This window comes from Echeneis naucrates, chromosome 1, assembly GCF_900963305.1.
Source record: "Echeneis naucrates chromosome 1, fEcheNa1.1, whole genome shotgun sequence".
NCBI lineage: Eukaryota > Metazoa > Chordata > Actinopteri > Carangiformes > Echeneidae > Echeneis > Echeneis naucrates.
The window spans coordinates 13,895,755-13,919,515 of NC_042511.1; the positions used below are offsets into that span (position 1 = coordinate 13,895,755).

At 43.8% G+C, this 23,761-nt stretch overlaps 1 protein-coding gene across 2 annotated transcripts; it reads right to left on the reverse strand.

Moving 5' to 3' along the window:
- Positions 1-307: 307 nt before the first annotated feature.
- Positions 308-21,852, reverse strand: fam184b (family with sequence similarity 184 member B). Of its 2 annotated transcripts, none has more exons than XM_029501793.1 (18): positions 21,282-21,852; positions 16,714-16,902; positions 14,636-15,310; positions 13,878-14,013; positions 13,369-13,520; positions 12,696-13,241; positions 11,619-11,726; positions 11,216-11,514; positions 10,351-10,489; positions 9,021-9,140; positions 8,591-8,723; positions 8,215-8,345; positions 7,320-7,435; positions 6,412-6,768; positions 6,170-6,284; positions 5,390-5,497; positions 2,431-2,828; positions 308-1,909 (listed from the first exon to the last, which is right to left on the reverse strand). In XM_029501793.1, the coding sequence occupies exons 1-18, from the start codon at positions 21,429-21,431 to the stop codon at positions 1,837-1,839; spliced, it is 3,945 nt and encodes a 1,314-aa protein (XP_029357653.1). In that variant the 5' UTR covers positions 21,432-21,852; the 3' UTR covers positions 308-1,836. The 2 variants fall into 2 exon arrangements, with proteins under 2 accessions (XP_029357653.1, XP_029357644.1); XM_029501784.1 differs by having other exon boundaries at positions 6,170-6,296.
- Positions 21,853-23,761: the final 1,909 nt, after the last annotated feature.

A 23,761-nucleotide genomic window follows, 5' to 3' on the forward strand; every position in this document is an offset into this window, starting at 1 on the left:
AGTAGTATTCCACTCACAATTTTTACAATCTGTATTAAGTTTTTACATTTCTGTTCTGTTTTTAATCAATCACTCACTGATCATCTATTCAGCAAAAATTCTCTGTGATATAGCTTCACTCTTATGCTGGATCTTTCTGAACTGAGTATCTTTATTGTAATTGCCGTTGGTTCATTTAAAGCATGTTAGAATAACCTTGGGTATTCTATTCTGCATTTCTAGATGATAAAAAAAAAAAAAAAATCCCTTTTATTCAAGGTACCACACCAAGGAGACTATATACTGCCGTGAGATAAATGTTTATTTTCTCTTGAATCATTGAGATGAGGTAGATCTGTAAACTCTGAGTTTTTTTTCCTCTTTCTACTGTGGTGCATTAGGGAAATGTTGCAAATCAATGAACTAAAGTGTTTCATAAAAATTTTGAAATTACTGGAAAATATGAGCACACAATCTTCCTGCTGTACACTGCACTTTGGCTAATAATGATATTGGCCTGTGTGCGACTGAAATGTTCAACTCAAATGTCTGCTTATCTGTGATATTTATAGTTGGATTTTTTTTTTTTATCTAAGAAATATTTAAGTAATCTGAGGAATCAGATAAAATGAAATACTACTCAGAAAAGATTAGCTACAGAGACTGAATTGAATGTCTTGAATTCAGTTTGTGGGTATTGTATATTTTACTGGGTTCTTTACACAACAATAATAGGATGTCCAACTCCAAATGAACAAATGTCAATTTCAGCAAAGACTAATAACTTATAAGATGAATAATTTTTCATAATCCATCTATCTCTTTTATGGAGTTCACATTCACATTGATTAAAATGTATTAAAATTATATTCATTGGATCAATTTCAGGGGTCAATCTTCACATCAATTTTCTCCAGAATAGCTTGGTCCAGGAATTAATAAGATTCTGACACATGCACTCAAATATTGGGCCTTAAGGCTGAAAGAGATGCAAACCTGGCGATTGATTTGTCTACTTTTCTTTTTGGTAGTTCTATTTGTGTATGGACTGAGCTCTGTGACTTTCAGACTCACTGACTCCCCAGAACGCTTGGCCACCACCCTGTAGACATGCTAAGTGGTCCATATTTGGCTCCAGCTCTTGTTAACTGATTGATTATAGTTTTCATTATTGTCACATATAGTCGGGAGGAACAAGTTTAATATATTGTCACCTTTGACAGTACTGTTGGGAAGATTTTGAACTCTCAAAGGTATGTCTGCATGTGAAAAAGGAGACACTTACAAAATATTTTATTCAATTTGTTCAATAAGATTATTATACATTTTTGCATTGAAACAAGCTTAATTTTGGTATGGTGAATTGTGTGTCTCCGTCTTGACAAGGATCTTGATTGAATATGTTGAATGCTTCCATACTCAAAGACACGCTTGGTTGTAGATTTTTAGGAAATGTACATTTGCCTGGAATAACCATGTGATGAGATTAGAGCAAAAGTTGCATTAAAAAAGGAAGACTGCTTTAAAAAAAACACATATGGAGACATTCCCAACTATACAAACAAGATCCGGCAGGCCTATGTTCTGCGAAGAGGTCAGGCATGTGTTTTGAGAAGCACTTTTTGGTTGAGCTTTGAGGTGACATTTGAGATGGCCTTGCTGGTGATGAGTCCATATGTTTAATAATGTCGTCCAGTCTCTTTGTGTACATTAATATGAGTGTGTGTGTGTGTGTGTTTGTTTTGAAGACTGTGTGTGTGCGTATGTGGAAGCAAACAGATGTGTATAAGAAGCAATGAACTGTATACGAGGAGATGTACTTGCAGCTGCTGTGTGTGTCTGTGTGTGTGTTTGTGCTTAAAAGGAGAAGTATTTGGTGAACCACTCCTGCCTCAGCCCCTCTGTCCCCCTCGGCTCCAGATACGGGCCCCTGCAAATACAAGAGACACAGCAATTTAACGTTTGAGAGCATTTTACTTATCAAAAACCGCTAGGGATAGCTGGCTGTGTCTGTCGGTCCTGAATTTCATTGACAATGTTTTAGCGTTGCTGTCAGAGATAGTTGAGAACACTAGTCATTACTTTTTTTGTCTGATTGCGGGATGCCAGGAAAGATTTTACATCTCCACACTACGAGTGAAATTGGTGCGACGGTGGATTGTGCTGCAGCACCATCACTGTTGCTGCTACAGTAGGTTGGGAGGCTCATCAAGCTGTTTTTTCAAAAATATGACAAAATGAAATATAGAGATAATCTTTTCAATTGTTTGAGCCATCTGTCCATTTTATCCAGCTTATCCAAGATGATACACATCAGTTTAATTTCAGTTTTTCAGTTTAAAAAACACATGACAGCAAATTATATATTTACAAACCTGATCGCTGTTAAGCAGGTATTAAATTACATGCAATGTTGTTAAAATGACTTCAATGTGTCATGAATGTCAATACCTGATTGAATGGGCCTGCAGGTATGCATGGGGCTCCTGGCAGGAGGGTGACACATATCGGATGCCTGTCTGCGATGATGGGCAGACGGGGAGAGGGGCGGTGGGCGCTGGGGTTGGAGGGATGCAGGAGGTCCGGGATCTGGTGGAGCGAGCGAGGGAGGGGGAGGAATGTTGGCTGAGGGAAAGGGAGGTATGCTTGTGTGGAAGAGAGGAGGTGGAGTAGTGGGCCGAGGTTTGAGGGTGGGAGGTTGACTGGTGGGGGAGGGTGGAGGAGGAGTGCTGATGGACAGAGGAAGAGGAGGAAGAAGAGGAGGAGGAGTTGGGGAGGAAGATGCTCCTGTCATAAGTATCGGTGCTGGGGATGCTGGTGACACGAGGAGGAGACTCGCCCTGCTTCCTCTGTCAGAAGAGCACAGTGACACACAGGTGACTCAGTTTTGGCGTCATAGCTTTCCAAACTCTTTGTCATAGTTCATTCTTTATGTTTGTTAGTTTTTTGTTTTTTTTTTCAGGAAAATCCCACTGTAGTCAGTTATGGAGTCCCACAGGGTTCAGTACTTGGACTTTATCTGCTTCCTCTAGGCAACATTATCAGGAAACACAGCATCAACTTTTACTGTCATGCAGACGACACTCAGCTGTACCTATCAATGGAGCCAGTCACATAGTCAGACTGCAGACATGTCTTGAAGAGATAAAAGTCTGGATGACCCAAAAGTTTTTACTTCTCAACTCTGACAAAACTGAAGTTATAGTACTTGGCCCTAAGCACCTCAGAGAAACACTATCTAATCATCCAATCAGTCTGGACAGCATTAGCTTGGCTTCCAGCTCCACAGTAAGAAACCTTTGACCAGGGCATGTCCTTTGTTCCTCACATAAAACAAATCAGTAGGGGAGCTTTCATCAGAAACATCCTCTCTCAGGATGATGCAGAAAAACTAGTCCATGCATTCGTTACTTCTAGGCTGGACTACTGTAACTCATTACTATCTGGATGTCCAAACGAATCTCTAAAAGGCTGAAGGCCTTTTAGAGATTAGTTGATTCAGAACGCTGCTGCACGAATATTAACAGGGACTAGGAAAAGAGATCATATCTCTCCTGTGTTAGCTGCTCTTCATTGGCTGCCTGTAAAATATAGAATAGAATTTAAAATCCTTCTTTTAACATATAAAGCTCTTAATGGCCAAGCTCCATCATATCTCAGAAAGCTCATAGTTCCTTACTGTCCTAGCAGGCCACTCCGCTCTCTAGATGGAGGTTTACTTTTGGTTCCTCGTCGAGTCTCTAAGAGTAAATCTAGAGGCAGATCGTTCAATTATCAGGCTCCTCTTCTATGGAACCAACTTCCAGCATCGGTCTGGGGGGGCGGACTCTTTAGCAATTTTCAAGACCAGGCTTAAAACCTTTCAGTATGACAGAGCTTATAGTTAAAAAGTTAAAGTCCTCTACTCTTTAGCTATGCTGCTATGGGCCTAGGCTACTGGGGGAAGGACTGAGCATCTCCCTCCCTCCCTCCCCCTGCATGCACTGATAAGAAGCATGCTTCTTAAAAATCCCTGTTTCTCCCAGTTCTAAGCATTTGTACTGCATCTGCGATGACTCATCGCCATCCTATGTTCCTGCAGCGCCTGCCATCTCATCTGCTCATCTCCATGAACTTCATGCAGCATCATGTTCCTGCCTACACCCCCCCCCCCCCCCCATGCCTCTTTCACTCCCTCTCTCTCTCTCTCTCCCACTCTCAACCCAACCGGTTGCGGCAGATTTCCGCCCCCCGCTGAGCCTGGTTCTGCCCGAGGTTTCTGCCTCTTAAAGGCAGTTTTTCCTTGCCACTGTCGTCAAGTGCTTGCTCATGGGGGGATCTGTTGGGTCTCTTTAAATCATTTTAAAGAGGTTGGTCTAGACCTGCTCTATATGTAAAGTGCCTTCGTGTAACTTTGTTGTGATTTGGTGCTTGATTTGATTTTGATTTGAATGTTTGCTGGCAATAACAAAGCAACCACATGATCACGCTGTCTGATTGTAGGTGAACATGGCAATTTGACACTTTTTGTGCAATAAATTAAGTTTCTTCTGGAGCATTCAGGCATTATTTTTGCCTGAAGTACACCTAGTGGCAGTAAATTACTATTTACTGCCACTATTATTTATGTAAACATGGTAAATTACACCTCTTATATAATCATTAAAAGGAAGGTGTGAATGGAGCCACACAATGAGCATCACAGCGAGCATACAAACACAAAGGTTATCCTGAAGTGGTACTTTTATGATTGAGAGTTGAAGGTTCTCATATTAAAACAATTTGGTTGTGGTATCATTTCAAATACCGTCAGTAAAAAAGGACACACACAGACAGTATTGTCAGATGTACTATCCCATCTCCTCTGCCATCTCCTAACCATGACTGACATACAACATTAATGTGGAGACAGTGCAATCTGCGCAAACTGCACATTTCAGCCACAGCCTGAATACAGTTCAATTTTAAATACTCTAAATTGTCCGTAGGTCTGAGTGTGAGTGTGAGTGCTTGTTGGTCTCTGTCTGTCTCTGTGTGTCGGCCCTGTCCCCACCCAGAGTGAGCCGGGATTGGCTCCAGCACCCCCCACGACCCGGATAAGCGGTAGAAGATGAATGAATGGAAATGCATAGTTCAGTTTTAAACTTCACTGATCCCATTTGTTTGTGTTTGCGTGCCTCCAAGTGTTTACCAGCTGCTCAACATATTCTTCAAATAAACGTGTCGCACATGTCACAGGGTGACAGATGCAGAAGGGACAGCTTCATGACCCACTGGTGATCTGTCCACTGGGTGAACTTGAACACGTTTTGTTTTTTTTGTTTTTTTCTTGCTGCAGAGACAGAAGTAGGCTTTGGCCCAGTGAAACCCTTCTGGCTGGAAGTAGTTCTGATGAATACATAATGCGCGTGAGCTGAGCAGACGAACTCACCCTCATGGTTGGCGTGACGCTCCCGGGGCGGGACTTGCTGTCACGGAGCCTGAGGGTGCTGCTGTCCCCGGCAACGGGAGGGTGTAGCTGCAGCTGATGCCTCTCTTCCTAGAGGGAAGGAGGATGAAGAAGGACTTTCATTGGCCTTATTCACAGTTGGTGTTGTTGTTGTTGTTGTTGTATTAGAATTGTATCTGGAGGGTGTCCTTGTGTGCACACAGATGGTAGGCCCAGCACTCTGGAGGACACTTGAAAGATTTTCTCCTATGCGTACATGACTGCAGATGATTACTAAAGGGACTGTGTTGATTAAGATTTTATGATTTAAAGTAATGACGTTTGCCTTCTCAATCACTTTTACTTGAACTCCTGGTTACTCCGATGTCAGCTCTCCGTAAACGCTGTGACTCAGAGAGATAGAGGAGATTGTTACCATATTTCCTAAAACATGGCTGGTCGGAGGAAGCATGCAACCAGGATGTGGTGATCCTTTTAGTCATTAAAAAGAGCGTGACCAGAGACGAAGCCAATCTGAAAATTAAACTGCAGGCATTCATTTATGCGCGCAAGTACTTCATCATTATATAGAAATATATATATTATATACATGTGATTTAACTGCAAAGAGGAATTAGCTACTTTAAGCTATCAGACTTTGACTCAGACGTTCGATTAGGTTTTGTTTTTGTTTTTTTGTTGTTTTTTTTTTACAGGACTTGTTGACACTAAGTATCTGCAGTAATCAGAGGAGTCCTATGGGAGTCCACAGTGAGCTCTTACCACCAATCGTTTAATGAGCTGGTCTCTCTCAGTCAATCTCTCCTGGAGTCTCCCCAACTGCAGGTCATCACATCGAGGCTCCCTCCTCCTGCACCGTTCCTCCCGCTCACGCAGCCTGCAGTTAAATCATATACACAAACACACACACCTTCTCACATACCTGCACTCATGTTCACTCAGAGGTGTGATATTTAGTTTGTGCTGGTTGGGCTGCATTTCCAATGTGTCTGCTCTCTACTCACTCGTTCTCTAAGGCCACGATTCGTGCCCGCAGGTGTGTCTGGGCGCTGCTGTATTCAGAGACCAAACTCTGCATCTCCTTCTTGTGCTCCCGCTTGATCTCCTCCACCTCCTCCCTCCTCTTCTCCTCTTCCCGCTCCTTCTTCTTCTCCTCGTCCTCCTCCTCTTCTTTTACTTCCTCCTCTTTTCTCTCCTCCCAGTGTTTCTGTGACTCCTCCAGCTTTTCCATCTCCACCCTCAGTTTCTCCACTTCCTCCTTCAGACGTTGTGCTTCTTCTTCGAGCTGGGCATCTCTCTTCTTCCTTAGCTCTGCACTTTCCTCCTCTTTCTCTTCGGTTTCAGGATTCTTCTGTATTGATCTGGAAAAGGATAACAGAAATAGAAACAAAAGGATGTGAAGGAGCGGACTAAAATTAGTGTCCTGTTTAGCATGATCAAACTATTAAGATAAAGGTTGTTTGTGTTTGATTTATGAAGCACTGAGTCATCACTGATAGAATCAACTCATTTCCATGTACTGTGTTTGCTGTGCTGCTTTCCTTTTAATGATATGACATGCAACTTGGTAGTTTTTCATAAGCTTTTATTCTGACTTTGACTATCCGTCAATGAATAATTTCAGCCAAACATGTAACATTTCCAGTATGAAACACAAGGATTTTTGGATTTTCTTTCTCAGACATAATGATACGGTTTGGGCTGCTGATTGGAAGTAACAATCATTCTGGATACATCCTCTCTGCTCTGAGACACTGTGAATGCGATTTCACAATTCTCTCACAGCTTTCCTGACATTTAATGAAGAAAAAAATACCAGCAGAATAGTCAATAGCGATATTGTTAGTTTCAGCCCTAAAGGGTATTATTGAAGTTTAAATCTTTTTCCATGTGTTTGTATTTCTCTTCTTACTTTTCCTTTAATTGCTTCTTGAGAGCTGCATTCTCTCTCTGCAGCTCCAGCACAGCACAGCGACTCTCATCCAGCTGTCGCTCAAACACCTGATACTGGTTCTGCTGCTTCAAATCCTGCTCACACACACACACACACACACACACACACACACACGCACGCACGCACGCACAGACACAAACATAGTGAACACTCAATATCATTAAGTCTAATCCTCTGAATCCAGTTTTTATAGCCGTCCATGTTGCTGCAGATGTACAAAGACTGTGTTGGCCTAATGCCAGAGCTGGAGAGGAGTTTATTCATGCGGCTGATAATGATGTCCGTTATCAAGTGGATGCGATTTGCTCATTTGTGCACACATGTATAAATATGCTCAGCCATGTGTGAGAGACGGGCCAACAGAAAAGAGAGAGCTGTGTGTTTATTTCTGTTGCTTCAAAATGTGTTTTCATATGTGTCTTGAGTGTTTCAGTCAATCAGACCAACTGGTTTTATTGTCTATGGGCTCGCATGTATGTGTTTGTGCGTGTGGGAGAGAAAGAGCAGTATGGAGGGCTTCAGTGAATCAATGCGCTGCACAGAGCAATAAAGTGATATCAGGTTGGTGAAATATTTTCCTTTCGTTAGGAGACTTTGCTGGGATTAATTAGTCCGTGGCAGAGGATGTCAGTACAGTAGGCGGTCCTGCAAGGCGATCCAGATCCCATTTGCATTCACACCACCAGAGAAATGTGCTCAGACCACCATCAAATACCAAATACGGTCTGTGTCAGATGCATCGTCAGTGCATCCCGTACCCCTGTGATAGATGTTAATGGCAGGTCTGAACAGGTCTGAATTTGGGTTAAAAGGTTATGTCTGATCTGTGTGGGTGTGTGTGTGTCAGTGTCACCTGTTGCAGAGCCATCATTTGTGTGTGTGCCTGTAGCTGGGCCTGAAGGTCTTCTATCTGCTGCATGTGTCTCTGGGTCATCTGTCTGCTCCACTCTGTGTGCTGCTGGGTCAACTCTGCACGCTGCTTATCTGATATCACACACACACACACACAAAGGAAACAAAATCAATTTGGCCTACTGTTACAGGTACCCTTCTGCTGTTGCCATGGTGAAGTGTATCCATGGCAATAGCAAGTTCACCGTTGAATTCAAAATCTCCATGTGTACACCAGAGTGTGTGTTGTTGCTCATTTGTACAAGCAGCAGTGTATGTTTTGTTGAGTGTGTGACTGCCTGAATGTGTTTATACTTGTATTTTAGTGTGTGCGTTACCGAGCTCCAGGTGGTGCATTGTTTGTAGTCGGTTCCTCTCAGACAGCAGATTTTCTTTCGCCTGTCTCTCTAACGTCTGCAGAGCCATGGCATGGCCGTGCCTCTCCTCGGCTAAAGACTGGGTTTGGGGCTCCTCCAACACATGAACACACATTTTTTTCTTTTGTTTTTCCTCATTTTGTTTGCTGTACACAGTAACCTAAGCTATTTTTCTCTACATTCACAAAAAGCTTATTTTTAAGCACATACTGCATACTGCACTTTCTATATGTTACGTAGATAAATACATACACATGGAATAACATCATATTGCCTCTGTTCTCTCAGCTTTCCGGCACCATCATCAAAGCTACTAAATTATTCATCACAGGGAAAAGCTACGATGCAGAGTACTCATGATTTTTGAAAATGTATGAGCCAGCTCATGTACCTGCAGCAGCTCCCTCAGTTTTTTGTTTATCTCCTTGGTGTCTTGGACCTCCTTCCTCAGCCTGTCAATTTCTGGGTTGCCGTGGCAATCATCTCCCTGGCCCGCCTTCTTTTTCTCCTCCTGCATTAGTAAGAAATTGTTAGCGTAGGATTTGAAGGCAATGTGTCAACGTCAGAGTAATCCCAAGATGATAAATTTGCTGCAGGCGCCGAATTAAGTGTGAGATTTTGCTTTTGTTTTAGAATTTGCTGGCTCTGCCAGCTTTTCCTAAAATAAATAAATAAAACAAAGACTTCATTTGCGGACTCAAAGCAGGCTTATGGAACTAATTAAAAGAGCACTCCAGCGATTTTGTGTTGCACTTCCCCAACGTTGGCTGACCCACAGGAGTGTCATTTCTTCCTGTTAAAGATGCATTGTCTTTGAGCCAAAGCCACAACATCTAAATGATACCGACAGGGTCATCACACCACAATTTTCACAGATCAGACATAACCTTTTAATGCAAATGTATGTGGCAGAGTAATTTAAAAGACAGCCAAATATAGCAAGCCATATCCGATCTCCAACGTGCTGTTTTGACAACATATCAGTCAGTTGTTTTAGTCGTTTTCTGTGGAAAAAATTATATATAATAATAATATAAATAATATAAATAAGAATGTTTTGGTTAGAGTGTTGGTTGGTAAAATCTGACATTATGAGGTATATCAACTTGGCTTGTAGAGGAAATTTCTGAAAAAAAAAAAACATCCATGAATTGAGAGAATGATCTTCAGCTCAACTGAACATTAAACCAATCCATTGAAAAGCAGGTTCACCAAACAAGAAAATCAATCTATTATGCTGAATAACTTGAGGTGGATCTTGATGTGAGTGAAATAATGCCATGCTGGTTTTCTGCACTATTTAATGAGCAAACTGGCTGACTGTCAGACACCCTGAGTCCTGTTCTGTTGGATGTTTCCTCCTGTTAACATTTTTTGCTGGGGACTCTTGGGTTTCACTCAGTAATTTTGTAAGGATTTGCTCTGGAAAAATCCCTTGAGATAATGTATGCTGTAAATTGGTGCTATGTAATATTCACTAAAACTCATTTGGATTGATCCTGATTTTGCCATTCAGACCATAATTAGGCAACCCTCTTTTTTCAAACCTCAGGGTTGCGAGCCACATCTCTGGAGACTTTTTTTCAGCACATATAATAAAATGAAATCAAAATGACAAAATCGTCTGAAAATCCAGCTCTGATTGGATTCCTTCAGAGAATATCAGCATGGCTTTAGTCGTATAGATGGCTTTTACAATGTAGACTATAGAGGACGCTCACCTCGGTCAGTTGACTCTGCAGCTCAGATATTTGCGTCTGGAGCTCTTGCTCTCGGTTCTGCCATCTCTGTTCGCTCTCTGCAACAGCAGCATTCATCTCTATCCTGAACTCTGCTCTGAGACGATCCTCACACTCTGCCCTGAAGGCAAACAGAAGGAGACAGGAAGCGCAGTTAACCTACATGCAAAATTTCTTTCCAAGCCGTGCTGTTTGGCTGTGCTTGAGAGGTGTAACCATATGTGTATGGTTGTATTTTCTTCTTTGTGTCCACCTACTTTTATGAGGATTTTTTTTTTTTTTTTTAGTTTTACGTGTGGAAGACAGCCTGTTCACAAACCTGATTATTTCTCTCTTCTCTTAATGACTGTGTAAGTGAAAAAACCTTTTGTATATCTCTTGTATGCCACATTTTCCATAAATATGTTCCTTTGGAAAACATAACCGAAGAGAACAGAGAAGTAAATATTTATTATTGTTGCTCATTCAAACCGTAACACTTTCAATTGAAGTAATGGGATGTTTTCGGTGTGTGTGTTGTCAGTGGACAGAAAGGGTTTAATGTGTAAATGTTTATCACTGCACGATGCAGTATAGACTAATTGCTCTGCAGTGGTTTTTTGAGTGATGATCTGGATTTCAGCTTTATTGGTATGCTGATGTGGTTCAACGGTTTCCATGCCATCATATTGCCTCTTGTTGTGCCGAACAATGTAACGGTGGAGTTAGCTGTGAGCTGCAATTCGAAGGATTGGCTTCTTTTGATCTATGATCTTTTAAGAAGAGGGCAGGGGGACATCACAAGCTCAGTCGGAGCTTTGTAATGTAAGCCTAAGCTTTTCTGGCAGGTCCGTGTTTACGCCGCTACCTGATCCGGTCCTCAGTGTGCCGCTGGCTCTGCTCTAGAAGACTCCTCTCTGTGTTCAGTCGGCTCTGTTCCAGGACCTTCTCCTCCAGCCGGTGTTTGTCAGCTTTCAGGGACGCTATCTCTTTCTGCTGCCTGTCCCGCTGCTTCTCTGCGTCCTCCTGAATCCGAGCCAGTCGACCTCGCACCTGATGAAGCTCCTCCTCCAGATGAGAGCAGTGCGGTCCGCATGACGGTGCAGCTTCAGGCGCCACCTTGTCTTTCCTTTCTTGTTGTTGGGTGGCTGACTCCAGCCGACGTATCTGCTTAAACAGAAGTACTTGTATTTCACTTCAAATTGAGACTGACTACAAAAATTGCTTCATTTTACAATTTGAGCTGGTAAAAGCACCCTTTGACCTCTGACCTCATTGGTAGCATCTCTGAGTTTCGTCCTCAGCTCTTCTCTTTCATTTTCAAGCACAATGCGTAGCTCCTCACTGATCCTCCTCTCCTCCTCCAAACGAGCACATACCTTCCAAAAATATCAGTTCCATTTTTATCACTTTAACACCACTGTAATATCATTTTCTTGTTAATAAGCCTAATAAATAATCAGTCTTAGTGAATTGAAGGGGAGGAAATTTGCTGATAAAATCTTTTCATATTTCCAGATGCATACAGACAGCAAATAAAAACTTTGTTTGACATTCTCTGTATGTCTCACTAAGGACTAATTCTAACCCAACTTAAAACCAGGACAAGTCTTTGGTCACCATAGTCATAACCTAGCTGCTGACAAATAACGCAATCATCGTTTTGTTTTTTGTCAGCTCATATTGTTTAGAGGAGGCTGCTGGCTACTAAGTGTTCTTTTACCTCTCCTGAAGCCTGATTTCCCAAAATTCAAGAAAGATCGTTTCTTTCATCAGGTTCATGAATTAAGACATCACAAAAACTCAGAGCAAGCAGTGTTGCAGTTGCAGCCATTTAACGGGACTCATAGAAGTCCATCTCTGTGCCCAAAATAATTACACCCCAAGTCTGACTAAAAGTCAAACTGGAATAATTAGGGCCCAATGAGCTGGCTGAACAGCAGGTTATTTTTAAAAATCCCATACTAGTGCACACTACGGCAAAACTGTCCTCTTTTGCTACAGAGTCTGTGCTCTCGCTCAGTCCAAAGAGAGTGCAGAGGAAGAAAGAGAAGGTGGAAACAAATCTCTTCAGGTGAAGCAAACCATTCATACTCTATTGCATCCTATATCCCAGTCTTGGTTCAGCTGTTAAACATACAGGATCAATGAAAAGGATCAATCCACCTGACCTGATTTCTCCTGGCAATAAGGATTGGTTTGTGCATGTGAACATGAGAAGCACCAAAGATGTCGGCTTGTTGGGAGTGCTTCTCTACTCTGCATCTCAGAGTCATAATTTGTAGGGGGTGGTGTCCATTTGAGTGGAACAAATCCCTGCTCCCCCGTGACACCTGACAGACACTGACCTCTTGGTTGGCCTTCTTCTCCGAGCTCAGAGCTTCCTGGACGCTGTGCAGTTCAGCTGCGTGTCTCCTCATCACCTCCTCGATCGCCTTCCGCACCTGCTCCTTCAGCCGCTTCCTGTCCTCCTCTGCCTTCTCCACCAACCTCTTCTTCTCCTCCTCCAGCTTCTGCTGTACGACGGCCCTCTCTGCCTCCACTTGTTCAATGTTCTTGTCAAGGTGGGAGCGGACGCGAACTCTTTCCACTTCCAGTTCTTTGCGCAGCCGGTCCACCTCCTCATCCTTTTCTCTTCGCAGGCGCTCCTTCACCTCTTCCACTTCTTTCTGCAGCACTTCCCGCTCCTCCTCTCGCTCCCTTCGCGCTCTGTTTCGATCCCTCTCCATCTGATCCTTCTCTTGCTCCCGCTCCCTCTGGAGGTTTTCTCTCTCTTTGTCTATCTCTTTCTGAAGTTTGTCCCTCTCATCATCTGCGTGCTTTTGGATGCGGCGCAGCTCCTCCGTCTGGGCTCTCACCATCTCCGAGCGCAAACTGGACAAGGCCTCTGCGTGCTGTACACACACACAGCATATAGTTTGCCTTCATTACCTTCCACTTTTAGTCAAAATGAATATTGCTTTTCAATGTGCGTGCTCATGTAAACGCGTTTTATTCCTTGTGTGTGTGTCTGCGTGGCACCTGGCGTATCTGCCGGGCATGGTCGCTATTTCTGCCACTGCTCTGAAGCTCGAGCTCTCTGTTCCTGCTCTGCAGACGGCTGAGCTGGCTCCTCAGCTCCTCCACCTCAGTGCACACACACACCTCACAGCCTCTGCGCTTCAGGAGCTCCTCTAATGCACACAAAACACACAGAGCACACAACAAATAAGCACACACACACACAAAAAAAAAAACTTGCATGTGTTGAGCACGTAAGAAGAGAGAGGAATTGAAATTACGGCACACCAGTAAACCAAAAAAAAAAAAAATCGCTCTCATGCAAATAAATAAAATTCAGTCTGTTTTTGCTGAGTGGGTGTGATGACACTTTGATGAAACAGTTTGCCTGTGACGAGGATGAATGGTGGGGAGTTTGTTCCACTTTCTGCATATATTATCTCGGCGCGAGGCAAAACCTGATTAACGCCGAGTCAGAGTGAATAATGGCAGACGGCCACGCGCTGTCTCCTGCAGGGCAGACTGACTACCTGCTCTGCTCTGCAGCTCGTCTTCCTGCAGCAGCAGCCTCTCCTTGGCCACCGCCAGCTCCTCCTCGGCCCGTTTGGCCACGCCCTCCGCCTCGGACACGCGTCTCCGGTCCAGCTCCAGCTCCTCCTCCAGGTCCTGGAGGGAGGCGCAGAGGAAAACAGAGGAAGACCGGTGAGGGAGAGAAGCTGACAGCGAATGTGACACAGATGAGGGGGAAGGAGAGAAAGAAACACAAGTCACAGGGATTGCAATAGCATTTAAAAAAAAAAAAAATGGTGGATGAAATGTGGTGAGTCAGGAAGTTATCTCTCCCAGCTGCGAGCCTTTAATGGTCTGCTGTGAGGGCTTATGTCAGCTCTGTGCCAGCTCTCGTAAGGGCGTCTTAATGCTCATGCGTGAGGTGGTAATGGTGGTGCTGCAGCGAAAGTATCCTGCTCAAACTACTCATTAGCAGATAGTTGGCAGTGGGAATAGCACTCAGAGAGAGCAGCCTGTGGTAAGACAAGCACACACACACACACACACACACACACACACACACACACACACACACACCACCACCACCAGCAGGACTTCTCTGCTTCCACCTTGCTACTTTCCACACAGACAACACAATCAACACAATCTGGAGGTGGGTGCATCAGAGACAGGAAACTACAACATCTCCATATGTTTCCATGTGGCCTTTCACAGTGAGTGAAAACATTATGTGTGTGTGTGTGTGTGTGTGTGTGTGTGTGCGTGTGTGTGTACATACCTGTATTCTCTCTTGCAGTTTCACTGTGTTTCTCTTGTTCTCGGCCAGCCTCTCCAGGTGAGTTTCCACTTCTGCTTCGGCCATCTTCACTCTTTCTCTCAGAGCACTGTGCATTCCTTTCTTCTCCTCCTCCTCCCTCTCCTCCCACTTCTGCCTCTCCTCCCTCCTTTCTGCCTCCATCTTCTTCCGCACGTCCTCCTTCTCCCTGTCCAGTTCATTGAACTTTTTCTCCCATCGCTCCCGTTCCTCCTTCATTGCTTGCCTATTCCTCTCCTCTGCTCGATCCCTCTCCTCCTTCAGCGCCTTTACCTCTTCTAGCAGTGCTTTTACTCTTTCCAAGTCCTCACGCTCCCCTGTCTGCCTCTCCTCCTGCTCTTTCTTTCTCTCCTCGTCTTCTCTCTCTCTCTCCTCCTCTTTCCTCTTTTGTTCCTCATCAACAGTTTTTTGGAGCTCTTCACATTTAGCATTCAGCTCCTGGATCTCCTCCCCAGCTTTTTCCAGTTCTTTGTTCAGCCTCAGGCTCTCCTCGTCGGCAGCACTGATCTGGGTCTTGGCCTCCAGGAGCTCTTCTTCTGCTGCCTGGAGACGCTCCTCAAACCTCTTCCTCAGCTCCACCTCGGTTTCACGCTCCCTCTCCTCCGCCTGGATGCGGAAGCACTCAAAGTCTGCCTGCACCTGAGGCCACAGAGGACATGTTCCACATTGCACGTACACATGAACAAACCTGTTAGTGAGTTTACATTCTTATTACTGGACATCCTATTTCTTTGGAATTGTGTAATGTACTCAAGGCTTTGATGAATTTTTTTTCTCTCTCTCTTTCATCTTTTCCCTGCTTAGGGTCCCCAGAGCAAGTCAGCTCTGTGACTTGCATGATTGATTTTGCTACAGTTTTAACGCTGAATGCCCTTCCTGATGCAACCGTCCCTATTTGTCTGGGCTTGGGACCAGCACAAGCCTACCACTGGTTTGCGGTGGCTGGGATTTGAACCTGGAGCCTCTGCATTCACACATGCGCTCTAACACTGAGCTACGTCCCCAGGTAAGTGGCTGGGATTCAAATAAATTACATTATTTGTAATATCTTTCAGAAAACATGGGTCGACACAGGTGGGATGGTCCCACAGGTCATAGATGTTCTATGGCTGCAAATTCATGTTCAATTGCATCTATCAATGTTGTTATTTTAAAATAAATCATAATAAAAAAAAAATGATTTGCTCAACATTCTCTCTTATTTATGTTTAGCAGTGAACTATAGTAGATGTTTATTCATTCAAAGTAGCAAGTCATTGCTATTATCAGTATCAAATTACAAAAGATTTCTTAATTTACAAAATGCTGACCAGAATCAAAACAGGTCGATTACTCGTAACTTGTATTTTGTATGCACGTGTATTGTGGTGCTTATATGCTTATTATATGCAAACTGTTGAGTGAAATTCAAACTCTAAATCTGATGTATTCCTCCTACCGTTAATACATTCATCTTGTTTCATCCATTTCCCACCATGTTTGCTCACCAAAAATACAAAAGGATTTCAACTGGATGCATTTTTTCTGCGCACAGAGCCCACAGGCTTCAGTTGTTAAAGGGCAATTTGTGCATTTGCTGGTGGGCGTTTACAAATGTGTTCTTATAATCTCTTTTTAACCTCCTCTGAATCTGGAGGGAAAAGAAGGACAACACAAAGAGGAAAACAAACAAACAACAAAAAAGCTAGACATATAAGCAAGGCCGAATATTTCAAAATTGGAGGTTTGTATGTGTGCACGTCTTAAATCTTTACTTGTAGGATGCTTTTTTTCCGCCAGAGACCTTAAAACGGAGTCATGTAGGTATTCATGTTGCTGCTTTATCGTGGTGCACAGCATGTAAATTAGGCATGAAGTGCATGAGGATCGGGTAAAGTCTAAACTAGGCTGACTGTTGTAGGTCACATTAGGGCCAAGTTTGATTTGCTGCTCCCGCTGGGAGTTAACACATTAAATTACAGCAATACAACGTGCCCTTGAATGAGGTCAACTCATCTGGTGATCAGGAGGGTAAGAATACACACACACACACACACACTTACCTGGGCTCCAACTCTCTGCTGCTCATCCAGAGACTCCTGCAGTTCAAGGAGGCGTGTCCTCAGCGTTGACCCCTCCCCTTCGTGACATGTCTCTATCAGGATGCGGTGGAGCTCCTCGTGATGTGCTTGGCTCAAGGCCTGCAGGGCTGCCTCCTGCTCCTCATTCTTCATGTTGAGGGAGTAAATCACCTAAAGAGTGTCCACAACAGGCAAACCAAGCCTTAACAATGGTTAGTGTGAATGTGAATTTTGTATCATCTCTTCTTGGGAAAAGAAGAGCTTCTCTATTTGCCATTTAACAGGAAGTGATCACCACCGCTGCCATAAGCTGACTCTGGATTGCCACAATTCCTCATACTGACGCACTCCGGCAATCGGCCAAATTACAGTTGTTCATCATTTTGCATTGTGTTCTTGGTTCAGCCTCCTGTATTTTAGTTTGGGTATAGCTGCAGTGTTTTTGTTTCTTCTTTTGTTTTATTTTGCTACTTTCTTTGTATTACTTTTATTTACAGTTGGTAAAATATTGTTACACAATTTTTTGTCTGGTAAGTCAACTGATTGAGGAAAAGTGCTTTACTGTAGTCTTTTTCCCATTTATGTACAATTTATTAAAACAAAAACATTTGAAACTGACTAAAAGACAGATTGTTTACCTTTGATAGGAAAAGCACAAAAAAACTTTACAGATTGGATTTTCACTACTGTTTCACTTTTCTTATTTCATCATAAGTAACATGGAATAAATTTGGATATTATTAGGTGGGGAATAGGTAATTTCAGAGATGATCTCAGGTGAGTCTTTAAAAAGAAACTGCTGGAGCTTGAGCTGACCTGGTTACAACAGCATCCTCGTGGATTCACATTCAGGGAACAGCCCTGTGAATTCAGTCCACAGGGATGTTTCCTGATGCATCTGTGATACATCACAAACAGTAGGAAAACCTACACCAACACTTGTCCACAAACACGGACATTATGGAGCCAATATTTTCTGCCGGCAGCTTTATGATAATAAATGGTAAACTCCATTGTCTGTGTTGGAAACACAATCATCCCCAAACACAACTATAGAGGTTAAATAACAACAGCGCCAAAGTGTGCATACCCAGTGTAACACAAAGCCAGAGAGCCGATATATAGTCTGACTTCAGTAGTGTTTTTCCTGCCTACCAACATGTCTCTGTCCCTCTTCTTCATTTAGACTGTGACTAACATGTGAAATATGGTCTGTTTCACCCCACTATTCACTTCACCCTCTACACCATGTCTACAGTGTCATCATCCACTCCTGCTGACCCTGACGTCTCACTTACCCACTGGCAGAGGGCTGTGTGTTTGAGCGCACACAAGCATGTGTGGATGCTGGGGACACATGGGCTCATATTTTACCCCGACGCCTTTCTGTCTGCAGCACGCAGCTGGCACTGCACTGCTGGACATTCCCTTAGAGTGTGTTTGTGTGTGCAAGTTCTGAGGCATGCACACACGCATACGCACTTAAATGACCTCAATATTGTCAGTCTCCATCCATCTAAAATGCATCTCCTATAATCCAAACCTTAATATTGATGATGGGCGTGACTTCTTCCCAAATCCTGATCACAAACCCACCTCTATCTCTCTCTCCTGCTCTGTCCTGTCAGTCAAACACTTGTACTGTACATCACGTTCACAGTGCTTGAACTTTGGCTCCCAAACTATGACTCATGACTCTGAATCAAGGGCAGACAGTTTGCATGTGTGTTCTTTTCTTGGCTGTCCTCTTTGGCCAGTTTGAAAACAAGAGCAAGGAAGGAAGAAGGGAAGAATAGAAGAACTGAAATTTGTTTTCATCAATACCCATGATAACTAAATTGGAGGTCCTGACCCCCTAAGAGCTTATATGTAGACATAAACATTACAGTCATATATGATAGCTGAATCATCTTATTCAAAAACAACACACATTAATACTGCTTCTATCATAGCCTCAATTTCTCTGAGGCAGTTTCGCACAAGATCTGATTCAGAGTATTAGCAAAATAATGCCCCTCGATGCACTTATGTTCCAGTTCATCCAAAATGTGATCGATGGGGTTGGACATTAAACAGTCTACAGCCCCAACACAATTTAAAATCCATGTTGAGTTTTGTAAAACTTGTTGTCGTAATTGTTCAGATAAAACCTATTGCCATCGTTTGGTATAGACGCTTGGTCAGAGAGTGGTGAGAACCTCCTGATCTTGTAAATCCTGCCTCGAGATCCCCATATTGATCCTACCAGTCGATAATGTTATTCGTGTATCCTCACAAGCCAGTGCCTATGCTTACTGACAATAAGTTCATAGTCAGCAAAGCGTGAAATTAATATTCTGTCTACAGTGTGAAGGAGAGTCGTGATAACGCTGTTGAAACAGGAATGAGATGTAGAGTGAATGGTTGGTGCACAGAGAAGAGGTTAGGCAAAGGAGACAAGCATGCACATAGTTTCTCTTACATCCACCCGCCCTCCCTCACTAAAACATGGACTCACACACACACACATACACTTCCACACATATCAAAGCGGGTAATGGGTGTGGTGGGTTACAAAGCAAGGAACATTGTGACAGTGTAAGCTAGATAAGTACAGGAAATCACATAGACAGAATTAGAGCTGCCAATCAAACGAGTGGGTTTATATCCACACGCACACACAAACAAACAAACACGTTGACATGCTGCTGTTGATCTCTGTGAATCATCTCAAAAGACTACACCTCTGTATTCATCTGGGGGTGTTCATGTACGCTTTCGCACAAGCTTGTGAACATTCACAACAGCTGGTTTGACATGGTCAGCTCTTGCTTTCTTCCCATTGGCTTATTTCAGCATGTAAACACACTCCGATGTGCTACTGGTTTATCTTTAGCAGCACCCATTCAACCCGGGCAGACCGAGGGGGAGATAGAGGAAGGTGGGGGTAAAGCTGTGTAAGTCACAGAGAGGGTAAGGGTTATTAAATATATAAGGTTACAAGAGCTGACCCATTTCCCACTTCCTCTCCCCTCCACACGCTGTGCCAAAACGCTCAAATAAACCATGTGTCACATGCCCAGCACCCCAAAGCCAAAAGAAAAAGCTTACACCAGCTATCAGATTTGATTGTTCCTGTACTTCATCTGAGCCGTGGCTTTCAGGATTATTTACTGTGGTCATCACAGAGCTAAATCAGGCTGGCTGGGGTTGCATGAAGTTTCAAGAGAGAGAAACAAGTCCAGGCTTATGAGTAAGAGCAGCAGGATAGAAGGAACCAAGGAGGCATGGGAGGTGGAAGGAGCAGCCTGACAAATTCCCCTAACAAGGACAGACACAAGTGCTGACCCCTCAGCTGTGTCATCTCTGTTTGTCTGTGGCTGTCTATGTACAAGAAGAAGTTATTTTAACAACAATACTGCGGCATGTATTGCACCGCACGTGTTCCCAGACTCTGGCAGGCACGCGCACGCGCGCACACACACACACACACACACACACCTATGGGCTACACAAAGGTGAAGTCATAAGGGAGGATGGGAAGTGCACAGTCATCAGTAATTGTCATAGTTCAACAAGCGGCGGGTCATGCCCTGCCTCTGTAAGCATTATTGTGAGGCACAGAGAGGGAAGAGTCCCCTTTTAGCAATGCTTACTGTATGTAAAAGCAGAGCAGATCCAGCCTCTGCCGCTGCAGCTGTCAAGCATCCCTGCCTGCACACTGCTAAGTGTCCATGCACATGGAGGAAGACACATAGCAGGATGTGTTGGCACTTAGAAACCATGACCAAAAGCTGATTGCTCCGTAAATTGATGCATTTATTATAATTACACATATGAAGCATTTGCTGGACGGATCTATTAGATCTGTTCGATCTCATCCATCATGGGTGCTGCTGATAGTATCGTCAGATCACCGTTAATAGATGTCATTGGATCCATTTTTATTTATTTATTTATTTTGTCTGTTGGTCAAAGACACATTAATTGAGGCTTTGGCATTTTTAAAAATCACTCCTATGAAAAATGTAAATCATGTTTTTTGACTGTAGATCAAGGCACAAATGAAGTGATTATCACCGCTCTGTTAATTGATGCCCCAAAAGGTTTTGGCTGTCAAACAGCTGAGTATCTGCAGTCCACATCTACTGCTCGTTAATCGGTTATGTCTCATCATGACAGTCACGAAGGCGAGAAAACCTCTGATCCAAGTTTTGCAGTCGTTATCCCCAGAGATAATGATGATTTGTATCACAGTGTCCATCTCTAATTTAATGTATGCCGATATGAGCTATTGATTAGCGTAATATTTTATTTCCGTCCTGAGGTCCTCCGATGTGTTCTTTTTTTTTTAATCTCCTATAAATACATTTCTATGCCTATTTCTATAAGCAGTAACATCTTGGTGGCCACTACTTGTAAAATCCAGTCTGACACCGGATGAAGACACAGTCTGACTTCTCTGTGCGCATTTGTGTGTAGGAGAGTGAGGCAGCCATCGGATCCTCCGGTCAGCCGGACCGCCTCGGTGCCGGGCCGGCCGGCGGAGCGCCCCTCCCGGCGGCTCTTACCTTGGTGAGCTGGGCGATCTTCTTGCACATCTTGCTGTGCATCTGGTAGTCGTACAGCTCCTGCTCGATGTTGGGGAAGTCTGCCGCAGTCCCGTTGACGGTGGAGCCCGGCCCGGGGGGCTGTGCAGCCTTACCGGCGCCTGAAGCCATGATGAAACCGCCGCCACCGATGCCCACCACCACCACCCTCCGCCGGCCCCCAGAGGGAACTTCCCACACCGGAGCTGACTCAAAAACGATCCCGCCGCCTCACGGACGCAAATTCCCACCAAAATCGTGTCAACTTTTCACTCTCGCATCTCATTCCTCCGTCTGCGGACGCGCTCGCGTAAACAGCAGCCGGAGCGACTCTCCGGAAAGCACCGGGTGCCGGATCGGCGGGACTCTCCTCCTGAGCTCCGGTGGCTGCCCCCCTCTCCCGCTGTCCGCCCGGTGATCGCGGAGGTCACACGCTGGAAGTCCATCGGGGACGCGCTCGCGCCAACCGATCCTTCCCCAGTGCCGACGGATGTTTTTTTTTTTTAATTATTATTCTGAGGGAGAGAGCTCCGGGATGAAGGCGGTCGATCCAACCACCTGTCTCTCAGCAGGGGCGGAGAGGGGCGTGTGTATCCTCCGGACCATTACCGGAGACAGACAGCCGGAGAGGCGCACTGCTGCAGTGCCGCCCCGCCCCTACCGGCGCTGCTGTATCAATGCCGATCACCGGGAGGAGGGTGAGGATGGGGGGGGGGGGGGTAGTCTCTGGGGTATAGTCGTGTGATTTTACTCCAGTCACATACCATAAACACAACATACAGAGGGCAGTTACAACGAGTGTGTGCGCACAGGAGGCAACCTTTAATTTCTATTCATAAAAGTATCATAAAAAAAAAAACAGCCGGTTTACTCCAAACACTGATTTGAGACAGAATACGTGCTGCGTTTTACCACTTAATCCAGAAAAGCTCAATTTGATCCAAGTTAGTGAGTGAAAGTAACTAAAGCTGGGTTGGTTCCCCTTTATTGCCTGGCAGTAACCTTTCTACTATGATAAGAATGATTATTGTAATAATACAATTATTGCATACAATGCATGGAGGTGAGCCTGGCTGATGTCAAACAAACAACAGTTCATATATCTGCAGAGCCATTATTTCAGCATGGCCTGAAATAATGGCGAAGCCTGCCACATTGTCATGTCACCCCCAAGGTGCAGGAATGCTTTGATTGGTTTGCATTTTTGTAAACACTCCACCATGGTGGTCCCCATCTGCCAATTAAAAATCAGTCATTCAGTATTGCAATATAACAGCAGTAGTGGCAATCATAGCACTTTGTTGTAGGTGCAACCAAATGATATTGAAAAGTCGAAAGGTTTAATTTCAAATATCTCAAATGTCTTGTTATTTTATGTTTTATTTATTTACTCTTATTTATACCCTTCACTTGGTGCAAAAGTGAAGCACTGCTTTTCTCATCTGGATTTGGAGAATTTCTGCCAGCCATTTTTCCAGGTCCTCTCGGGTTAGGGTTACAGATAGAGAAAATATCAATGGAAATGCCAGCATTCGATGGCCAGCCATTGTCAGATCTTTCTAAATAAAGCTTTGCGGGTTTGGATCTGTTCACTAATCTGGAAAAACTTTTTTTTATTAGCATACAGCTGTTGAGAGGTATATAACAGGTATATAAAGCTAATGGTTGAGGCACAGAACAATGAAACAAAACAAACAAACAAAAAACACTCTTAACGGTGAGAAGATGAAAGCTTGTCAGCGATGTTAAAATTCAAGGAACAATGGCTTCCGTTCAAGCACATAGCGGCTGCCTTATAGCTAAAAGTATGGGCACATTTTGGGCAAGCAAATAAAGATGTGGAAGATGTGCCTGTGGATTTAATTATGGAAACAATGAACATGGAGCCGAGCTTACATCCTGCAACTGTGGATGGGAACATAGCTCAGCTTACTTTGGCTTCTTCGGCTACTAAGAGCGCTGCAGAAGTGCAGTGACTGCAATTTTCCCAAGGGATTAAGTACACTGAAGCAGCTAAGAATGTGTTTGTGAAGTCAGGCAAAACTACTGAGCTAATTATTGCAGATAGCAACAAATTGAGGCCATGTGAGAAATGTAGTGAGGTAAAAGAAGACATCCTGGCTGTGGAGAGGAGCAACTTCGCATTGTTCATGGTTTTCAATAACCTTAGTGGCTACGAATTGATTTACCTAACCAGGTTGGGTTAAATGATCAACCCATCATTTTGGGTAAGATGATAAAACATAGCATGTGCTCTGGTCTATAGTTAGCCAGCAGTAAAGATAAGTTTTCAACCTAGCAGTTTATTCACTGCAAGCAGACAAAGCGATTTTTATTATCATATATATGTGTGTGATTGTCAGGGAGAGCATTAACCGTTTATAAAATCTTGCAGACTGTGCAAACCTCTGAATACAAAATTGCTTTTGGTAGTTCAACGATGACTAATTGCATAAGCAATC

Coding starts and splice junctions, on each gene's coding strand:
- fam184b (XM_029501784.1), bottom strand. CDS start 21,431: ATGGCTTCAGGCGCCGGTAAGGCTGCACAGCCCCCCGGGCCGGGCTCC. Junction 8,346..8,590: donor AATGCACCACCTGGAGCTCG/GTAACGCACACA, acceptor GTGTGATATCAG/ATAAGCAGCGTGCAGAGTTG. Junction 6,297..6,411: donor ATCGTGGCCTTAGAGAACGA/GTGAGTAGAGAG, acceptor TTTGTGTATATG/ATTTAACTGCAGGCTGCGTG.